This window comes from Equus caballus, chromosome 5, assembly GCF_041296265.1.
Source record: "Equus caballus isolate H_3958 breed thoroughbred chromosome 5, TB-T2T, whole genome shotgun sequence".
Taxonomy (NCBI): Eukaryota; Metazoa; Chordata; class Mammalia; order Perissodactyla; family Equidae; genus Equus; species Equus caballus.
Genome location: NC_091688.1, coordinates 20,790,322 through 20,801,040, shown reverse-complemented (window position 1 = coordinate 20,801,040; position 10,719 = coordinate 20,790,322). Strand labels below are relative to the sequence as shown.

The window sequence follows — 10,719 nt, the reverse complement described above, 5'->3', positions numbered from 1 at the left end:
GCTACAGTTATTGGACCACTGCTAGATCTTTTCATTAAATGTGTTAATAAATAAGCACGTATTTGCTTCATAAATTTGTGTCCTTAACATTTTGATAACTTGTTTCAATATAATTGGTTCCTCTGTAATACTGTGCATCTCATCTTATCACTTAGAGCCATTATTCTGTAAATGAGTCCACAGGCATGATTCGACTGCCAAAGGGCTCCGTGAACCTTTAAACCCCTGGAAGGGAGATGTGGGGGTCTCTGGGCAGAGCCAATACACGTAAAGGTGTTCAAAGTAGATAGAAGGCAGCATATGGGTGGCAGGTGAGTCAACCAAAAGGAACTCAGTTAGTAGCTGGAATAACCAATGGGTCCACTTAAGAAAAGGTAAAACTGACTATGAGGTCCTAGCTAAACGCGCCAAAATTTAGGGAAGGGCACCCCGAGAGTGGAGAGGTGGAATGTAGACGGGTGGCTGGCCAGAAGTCTAATTACACTAACTGAGTAGTTACAGCAGGCATTAGGGGGAGGCTGAACTCTGAAGCCTGCAGGTTTTCCAGGGCTAACTAGGGTAGAATAATAGTTCCAGAAACCACTTTTCTTGGATGGTGAATCTCCTAAGAGTCATCATTCAACAAGGGTTTTCTGAGTGGCTATAAGACAGACATGAGGAAGATGAATCTCCTGACCTTTCAGCATATTGAGGATGATGGCTAAGGAAATCAAAGGTTATTTTATAAAGTTTATAGGTGAGGTTTTCCAGGATGTTTTGTGAATACAGAAGACGAGCATATCAATAAATTTGATGGATTAGGAAGGTAGGAATTGCATACAAGAGATATAATTTTTCCACTGCATGCAGCACTCTCTTCTCTTGGCTTTAATGAATACTGACTCCCTGTGGGAACCTGGCCTAACCACCCACACAGCCTCCAGGGTGGAGGCCGCCCAGCCTGCAATCCAGTCTGACACTGGGGCTACAAAGAAGATAGCCCCCACAAGCCATCCCGGCCCCACCCTACAAGGGCAGTCCAGTGACCTGGACCTCTGGGTTCAGTGGGAATATTGCCCATGGGGTATTTTAGGGCTTGTGATTGGCATTCGCCTTGTCCCCCAAAGGTCTGTCCTGTGACCGGGCCTATCCAGATCCTTGCCAAGTTCTAGATCCTTAGCACCCTGAACAGCTCAGCATGGGCATGCACAGCACGCAGCCCTTCAGCTGACCTGGGGAAGCTGAGTATCTGAGGCCTGTGGAGCTACAGCCTGGCCTTAACCACCTGTATATCTCCAGTGAGGAGGGGCTGCTCCTCAAATATGACAATGAGCGGCATCCACAAATTGGCCATGGTCACTCCCTATTTGGACTTGTTGCCTGACAGGGCCCTGGGCTTCTCCAGTGACCAGGACCCCAGGTGTTGATGCAAATAACCATTAATCGGTCTATTGCAAAGGAAGAGAGAATTTTATTCAAGCCTTACTGAGGACTATAGCCCCAGAGTCACAGCCTTCACAAGGGAAGAAAGAGCTCCAGAGGAGAGTGATTTCCAGCACAGTTACACACCATTTCAAAATAAAGATACATTCGTCAAGTATGACAGGGGTACGTTCCTTCGAGGGTTTAAGGAGATGGTTGTTACAGATTAGCACATGCGCAGCATTCCTTCAACATCATCCTGGTGCCCTAGGAAGGGAAGCATTGATCCCTGTCTTCAAAGAGCAAGTAAGTCAAGCTTCCTCGGTTTAAATAAAGTTCAGTCCAAATCAGGTTCAAACCAGAACAGCTTCCCCATAGACTTGAATACATAAAAAATTTTTCTTATATCATGGGTGTCTCTTATTAGATGACCCACACCCAGCCTGCCCTGCCCCATGCTGGCAAGCCAGGCCAGGATCCTCCCGCTGTGCCTTGAGGAGGAGTACGCGTGTTTGTGTAGGTCAGGGCTTGGAATAAGGCAAATCACTTAACTCACATGATGGGTTTCGGCACATGGTAATGGTTAGGACTCTGCCAAAAATCTCTCCTTCCAACGAGTTACTCCATCTAAAATTTCAGCACCATAGATTTCTTTTCAGAGATTAATAAGCATTCTTATCTAAAACGCAAACAGAACTACAGAACTGTATGCTCTGAGTTGGAAAGCACTGTGAAGTCATCTGTCTCCCACTACCTACCTAGCAAATGAATGTCTCCAATTCATATTCTGTGAAGATGTGAATAACCCCGGTGAAAAGGAATATATTCACATCATAGATTTTATTCCACTTTTGAACGATATCATTGGTAGAAACTTCTTCCCTATTTGGAGCCACACAATATCTAATTCCTCTTCCACAAGAAACCTAGCAGTGGTTTTCAATTCCTATGCCAGTTCTAATCATTTGGTATGGCTGACCTGGGGCACTGTGCCTAGCAGAAATCTGAAACCTCATCCAGATTCATCATAAGAAGGATGCTTCAATGGCTATGTCTGTTAGGTATTCTGGAAGGGAGAGTAGCAATGTATAGGATATGTATTTTCATTCCAAACCAAGACTATTTGAAGACAATAGCTTGAAATAGTTCTACCACCTGTGTCTTAAGTGATTCCCACATAAACCCACCTAGCACATAGAAGAATCTTGATAAATGTGTTTTGAGTGGATTCAAGACATTGCTTCTAGCCCTCCATGAGTCATTTTTCCTTGGATATTGTAGACAATGTCTAACTTAAAACCTTGATGCCATACTTCTCCTTGCCCACCACACTATCGGTTGATTAGGTTTCAGTGCAGGGCTCGCCATTTGTTCCTGTTAAATTTCATCTGATAAGATTTAGCTTGTTGTTACATATAAAAAAACTCATCTGTCAAAATCTGAGCTTTTAGGGGTTTATAAACTTAATATGTCAGTAGATTGATGCCAAAAACAAATCCTAAAGTAATATTAAAATGCATCGAAGGATATAGAATCCACGACAAGGAGGTAATAAGCTTACTCCAGTAGAGAAATCACTTGTCTCCTAAATCCTATTTGAAATTTTACTGATCGTTTAAGATTTAACCTAAAAGTCAATTCTCCATGAAAATTTCCCTAATTACCCTACTTTTAATGAATAGCCCTCACAGCAATTTGTATATACAGTTGTCCCTTGGTATCTGTGGGGGGGATTGGTTCCAGGACCCCACCCCCCCCCCCCTTCAGATACAAAAATCTGAAGATGCTCAAGTCCCTTAGTTGGCCCTCCATATCCACTGGTTCCACATCCGTGATACAGAGGGCCACCTGCACATAATTTAAAACATTTGTTATTTCATGAGTTTTATTTTCTTTCTATCTTTCACTAGTTTGTAAACTCTTTGAAACAAGAATCCGGGTTCATGCATTTTGGTATCTGTCTTAGATGAAGTTAGCTAGAAAAAGAGACTGAGATGAAGGTTGTTGTGTAAGTAATAAGATGGAGTACTCCTTGGTGAGCCAGTAAGGGAGAGAAGAAAGCAGGATAACCCAGGAAGAGAAGCTAGATAAAGGAATGCATTTAGTTGAAATCTCAGCCTGATCCCAGGGAGAATTCTGGAGTGGGAACAGCATCAGAGACTCCTCCCATCTTCAGAGAAGGAAGGCAGCCTTTTGCAGCTCCAGTTAGTCGTTGGTTGAAGGCTTCTCCCCCAGGAGGCAGTCATGACAGCCCAAGCATATCATCAGCTGAGGGCAATTCTCCAGAGAAGGATGCAGCTATGGGCTTTTAGTAGCTAACACTCACAGCAGCTGGGGGATGGGTGCCCTGACCAGGCAAAGGGCATCTGGGAAGACCACCAACAGCGCTTGCTACAGTTTCCCTCCAGAACCAAGAATGACATCTTACTCACATTGGGGTACAATGAGTGTCTACTGATCTGCATTTTTCAAAGAGTTCAACCAAAAGAGCAACTTTTCTATTCACCCAAATTTTTATTATTGGCTATTACTTATTTTTCCCTTACGTTTATGCAGCCAATGGCGGCATTAATTGGATTTGCAATTTTGTATTAAAGTAATAGGAGGAACACAAAAATCACTAGAATATCATAAAGCTCTATCCCTTAAAATATTTGATGAAAGCAATTTTATAGAATCTTTAGCCTGTGATTTATTTCTTTGGCTTTTATTTAATATACAAAAGGTAGGATTTGCCTTGATCAGCTTTAAAAAAAGTTAAAAGAAGAAAACATGGATCTGAAAAAGGAGCCACTCATGTAAACTTCTTTAATTTTCTGAGAATCCTCCAACTGAGATTCCACTGCCAAAAATTTTAAGTAATATTAACATTTTGAAACAGTGCCAAGCTCACAGAAAAGTTGTAGGTAGAATTTGAAGAGATGTTTTTCTTTGGTGAGCCATTTGAAAGTAGCTTGCTAACATGATGTCCCAACACCACAAAATTTTAATGTGTGTTGACTGTAAATAAGGATAATCTTCTAAATAACCACAATACAATAATCAAAATCAGGACATTAACATTAGTACATAACTGCAATCGAGCCCTCAAAACTCATTGAATCCAGTCATCCTGATGACATCCTTTAGCATAAGAATTCAGGTCAGAACCACACGTTACTTCAGTTGTCTTGTCTCTACTCGTCTTCAGTCCAGAACACCTCCTTAGTCTTTCCTGGATTTCCCTGACCTTAACAATTTTGCATATTGCAGACAATTATACTTGGAATTTCCCTCACTTTGAGCTAGCCTGATATTTGTTCATGAATAGATTCGGGTGGTGCACCTTTGACGGGACTATCACGGAAGCGATGCCGTGTTCCTCTCACTGCATCCCTTCAGGTGGCAGGATTTGTTTGTCCTCTTAAGGATGATATTCATTTTGATTACTTAGCCTGACAAGTTTTTCCACTGTAAAGTTACTCTTTTTCCCTTTGTAATTAATAAGTATTTTTGTAAAAGGGCATACTTTAAGATGATGTAAATATCTGCTTCCTTATTAAACTATTAACTTATTTATCTGTTCATCAAGATAGAGTCATGGTTTCCTGTATTATTCAATGAGTCACAATCTGTTACTATCATTATATGTCTTAATGCTCAGTTTCCCCAAAAGAGCCATTGGAGTCTCTTCAAGCTGGATTTGATGTCTTTTTGACATATTCCTGTCATTCTTTGGGCACTTCCTTGCTTTCTGGCAAAATAAAATGGTCATTTTTTACTTTTCTCATCCTAGTCCTGGAATCAGCCACTTCTCCAAGAAGCCTAGGTTTCTTTTAGTAAATAATGGGGTTTAAAAGCCAAGATGTGGGCACCAGGCGTGCTCCTTGCTCCTGGGGTGTTCTGATCCTAGGCCTTCTCACTAACAAACCTAGGGAATATATATATATCTCTCCACGAGTTCATATTGATACTTTCAATTTCAATCCAACACCCCCCCCCCCAGCACCCCGAGAATACATTCTGGTTTTCTTCATTTCCATATTTATAACTCCATTCTCAGTGATAAACCTGGTTTCCGTTATATTTAATGTATTTAATTATTTGATCAATCTCCCTGTGTATAACCCATCTACATTGTCAGTGCCACCCACTTCCTCTGCCCGGGTGCCCTCCTGACACTGCTCAGGTTGTGTCGTCCTACTTGGATTCATTGTGGCTCCATGACCACCACCACCCCTGCCTACCTATCTCTGCCCCACCTAATGGCTCTAAGATCAAATAGTTTAGGAAAGAAAGGGAGGGGAGGGGAAAAAGAAGAAGGAGAGACACTATGGCCAAAAATTTTATGAATTTTTTCAATATTACAACAAAACTATTTGTGTCTAAAATCTCATCTTTCAGAAGAAATGAAATATATTATGTATATATGTATACACACACACGCTAACTTTTATCTTGATTTTTTTATTACTTGCCAAAAAAGTAACCTGAAATTGGTCAGACTGAACATGGATGAAGCAAAGTAGTGCTCGTGTCATGGGCATGAACAGGCCAACAGGAAAGGTGTGCTTATGTCAAAAGGCAAAGAGCTCAGCCCAAGTTACTGGGGCCTGTTGATGGTTTGGGGGAGGACCAAGAGGACATCTCACTTATCAGTCATTCACTGAAACAAAGGAAGAATGAAAAAATAAGTTTATAGGTTTAATTTGCCATCAAGATGTGTTGCCATCAAATTGGCAACATCGAATTAGTCAAGGAGCCTCTGTTACATTGCAGCTACGAAACAAAAAGCATGTGAACAAAGGGAAAGCAAGCGCCCTACAGTGTTCCAACTTTATAGTTACTAGTCTTTAAAACATTCATCTAATTAGTTTTTAAGAAGTGCTACAGATTGTGATATAAAGGCCACAAGGTCAAGGGCATAGGACTGTGGCTGACATTAACTCTGGTAACCTCGGGCAAATCTCTTAACTTCTCTGGTCTTGCTATTTGATAGGGGTATTTTGAAGGACAAATTAAATATAAATACTCTTGCCATGTTTTGAACAAATAAGTGAAAATTAAATTTTTAGACCTCCCACTCTGCTCTGGGTACACTGGTCTCTTCCCTGTTCCTGAAATATGCTTGGTGCTCCACCTCAGAGCTTTTGCACTTGCTGTTCCCTCTGTCAGGAATGCTCTTCCCTTGAATATCCACAGGTCCTGCTCCCTCAGCCCCTTCCCATCTTTACTCTGATGTCACCGTCTTATTACGATCTTCCTCAGGACCCCATTTAAAATTGTACACCCCCCCCCAAACTTCCCACCTCCTCCCTTCCCTTTAATTTTCTCTTAACACTCATCACTAACATTCTGGAAACACGTGTCTTTTTTATTGCTGGTCACCTCCACTAGAATGTAAGGTCCTTAAGGGCAGGCACTCTTGTCAGTTCTGTCCCCTGCTGTATCCCCAGGTCCGACAACATGCCTGATGGCCTGGAGTGGGCACTCATTTGTCACATGCATAAATCAACCAACGAAAGAATGAACTTTTAAGTGTTCCCTTCTTCTTTAATAATGTTTTTTGTCTTTCCTCACAGGTGGAAATATAAATGAAAGAGCAGAGAAAAAAAAGGCAAATGAATAGAGAGCTTAAAGAAAAGTAATTCAAAAACTAAGAATGAGGAAGCCCTTATATTTGTAACGCCAAGTCTGAACTTAGCCGTTCAATGGGAACTGAAGCCACAGCCGTGCAATACAGACAGACTGCGCCTAAAGCAAGACTTGCAGATACAGCCCTTGCCATTCTTCTGGATTTTTCTCTGAGGCGCTCCCTGGTGCATAAACAGTCCAACATAATGTCAGCAAAGTAAAATGTTAAACTAGAAGTGCTAACATTTTTTTCTACGTGCTGAATAAATATACACCATTTGCTCAACAAATTATGTGGACTTTCTCTTTTAAGAAAAATAACCATGATTTAAAATGGCAAGTTCCACATTTGAGTTTAGGATTAAGTACTTCTGTGTTTGAAAGCCATGAATCTGAGAATCTTTCACGGCAACAGTGAAGTCAATATCTCATTAAGAATAATAACAAAAACTCAGTTGCTATCTCATGCTAATTTGCATATAGATTTATTTCATATATGTACGAAATGTATATATAAATAAAAAATAGTGTTGTCTCATGACATGAATAAATCCAGTCAGTGAATAACAGTCACACACAATGCAAAATCTTACTTATCGAGACTGAACTGTTACATATTGTACAAAGGAACCACATTTTTAAAAAGAGGACACATAAGACAGTTGCTGAGGAATGTCTAAAAAATACAGTATATGTCCCCACATTTGCATCAGGAAATTCATACTGACAGAAAATGCAGCTGAGGATATTTTTTATCATCATTTGTCAACCTAACAAACTTCTAAGGGTATTATTCTCATGCAGCTAAAGAACTGCACCTTGGTGTATTAGCCAGTCTCTTATGATCAGTACTAATATCTGTACTGTGCTCTTCAATCCAGTTGTCATGGAATTTCAAACTGCCTCAGCATCAGAAATTGCTGCCCTTTCCAGTACACAAACTATGCTGTGGGTTTGTTTAGAAACTCCTTGTTGAAGAATCTTCTTGCCTCAACATTACTGAGGGAAACAGAGCAACGAGACGGATTCTGCCTTCTATATTCAATGCTTTCAACGATGGCATTCTTAATCACCTGCAAATGGAGGCAAAAGATGGATAATTAGTGGTGCTCCGAACTCATTTAATCATTGGTTTGGTCAAAACAAAACTCCAATTAATATTTTTATCATACTACTCCTTTTGAAATAGAGAAATCTCTGAGTCATGCATGTGTATATTTAATTCAACATCCCACCATTACACTCTTGTTAAGCTTCTATCCAGATACTCTTCCTTTTCCCCCCAGAGAAAGAACTATTCAGGGAGTGTTCCAGACTTTGTGCTGATAAAATTGGGAATAAAATATTTGTAATATGGTAAATTTGTCTTCATTCTGTCCTTCATGGGGGAAGGTGATAAGAGGGAAGAAACAAGTAATGACTAAATCTAGAATTTATGCTCTTTACAGTTAATGGAAAAGTGGAAATGAGGGGCCAGATGGAAATAAAAGACTTTCCCCAAGTCTAATGCAGAGAGAAGTCATTGCTGAAGAATTGACGTACTTCCTCAGCTAAACAGACAGTTATAAAACATGGATGTCCTCTATCTAGAAAACACCATGCTTTGTGATTTTATTGATGATGGCTATATTTTATTCAGAATAATCTTTATATATACTCAAATTAATGGTGACTATAACCTCTAAGAATTGCTATTGCAGTTATATATTGTTTCTGGTAAGAAGTTAACCTGGTTAGGAACTTTTGGGAAGAAGAGAAATTTGGAATTTGGTTGAAGCAGTTGCTGTGGAGCAATGGGAACGAGCTTTGGAAGAGAGGCCTGGGTGGTAATCTTGCCTCTGATGCCATTTTGAAACCCTGTTAAAATCAAGAAGACTCCGTTCCCCAGGACAGGACTACAGGATTTCATCTAATGACCAATGAGATAGAAGTTTCAGGGCACAGAGGCAAGTCACAGGGATATTCCACAGTTCCCTTTATTCTCTATCCCAGGGGTTAAGCAACACGAAAGTATTACACACATGCTTTTCAGCACTCTGCCATGGCTAGGAAAACTTGGCAAGTCTGAGCAGTTTACGACCCCACGGTCCCCTCCCGCCCAGAGCTGGTGTGGCCCCTTGGCCATGGAGATGTGTGCACAAAGGAGTTTTCCCATCTCACATCCCATCTCACTGGGCAAGGCAGGTTCAAGGACTAGAGGAGAGAGGTGTGTGACCTGGGTGGTGCTCACACGCGATTCATACTCTGTGACTTTGTCAGGCCCAATGGGCAGGCCTCTCTACTCTTCAATGCTAACTTTAAACAAGAAGCAGTGATATTCTGGAAAGAGGGATTTATCATAGGAATGTTACGTATTTATCATAGGATTTATCTGCTCTATGATTTTTTTCTTTTATATATATATATATAATTGTCTTCTGGGAAAAATGGGCTCAAATGTTACTGAATCTTTTAGGTAAAGCAGATTTGCTGACCGCTTTTTTCCCATGAGTAAGGGAAACATAATTAATTCCCTGTGACAGAAGAAGCTTCAGGCCAATGCAGAAGACCTTGATCAACGACCTGGCCAAGGGCTGCCAGGCACAATCACTTCTTGGCTATGTGAGATCAAGGGAAATCAGCTTAAATCCTTGAGCCTGTTTCCTCTTTTTAAAAATGGGAATAGTAATACTAATTTTGGCTTTTGTAGGGATTGGAGATCATTTATATAAAGGACTTTGCACAATGCCTGGCACATAGGGAATATTCCATAAGTAGCATGTACGTATTGTTGTTGTTATTTTTAAACGGAACATACATGAGGAAATTTAGGAACTTTAAATAGATGCGAGGCTATAAAGTTTACTAGAAATAAACACACCATGCATAGCCAATGGTGGGCTTATTAAATGGTAAAAGTCAGCAAATCTATTCTGCTATCAGACGTCTCCTGCTACATCTTCTTTTAATAATCTCCCTGCCTTTCTGGAGATCACGTCAGCAAGTTTATCAGCTGCTTTCTCCTTCACCATAGCAGCGTGAGACACATCAACTCTATTGCAGAGAAGTAACCAAGTAAAATAAAAATCAATGATTTACTTTCCAAACACCAAAAAGTTTTAAAATATAAAAGACCACAGGGGAAATTATACTGATAATAACTGCTGTCCATTCCTTTATAACGAACTCATGAGCCCCAAAACTCAGCAATATCAGTAACATAAACTAGTGGATTTACAATAATTCGGCCTTGGCAGTTGTTTCTAGTAAACAGGTCATTCTTATAAAAGAAAATGAATATTTACATCTGCAACTCTGAAAAACCCAAATCATATGCGATTAGAACGTGCAAGCAGAACCACTAGGTGGCAGAAGAACGCTATGAAACATTAACCTGGTTTTTCAGATTACCGCAGAAAATACCCAAGTGCCGTGATTTCTAATCCTGTGATATAAACAGAAGAGGCTAAACTCAGCACTGTATCGGTCGCTGAATTCAAACCTTCCAGCATGATACACGGTACAACTAGATATATCCAGAAAGGCAAGATGTCAAATTTGAATCTTCCTGTTTTGAAAATTACATTAGTAATCTTAAATAGTGTTTACATCCAATTTCCTCTTTCGTTTCCCCCTGAAATTCACTGAGATTCCACATCCTTTCTGTCACTGCTATCCCTGTAATAGCCCTCATATCGCAACCTTCTCCACCCCCACTGGCCCTCC

The 10,719-nt window shown here is 40.4% G+C and overlaps 1 protein-coding gene across 9 annotated transcripts in view; it reads right to left on the bottom strand.

Annotated features, from left to right (window-relative positions):
- Positions 1-7,483: 7,483 nt before the first annotated feature.
- PLA2G4A (phospholipase A2 group IVA) overlaps positions 7,484-10,719 on the bottom strand; it is a 149,829-nt gene continuing 146,593 nt past the window's right edge. For 8 of the 9 annotated variants that reach the window (XM_070266167.1, XM_005609738.4, XM_070266168.1 and 5 more), the window contains one exon: positions 7,484-8,087. In XM_070266167.1, coding sequence (XP_070122268.1) covers positions 7,956-8,087 — 132 coding nt within the window. In that variant the 3' untranslated portion in view covers positions 7,484-7,955. 9 annotated transcript variants of the gene reach the window in all.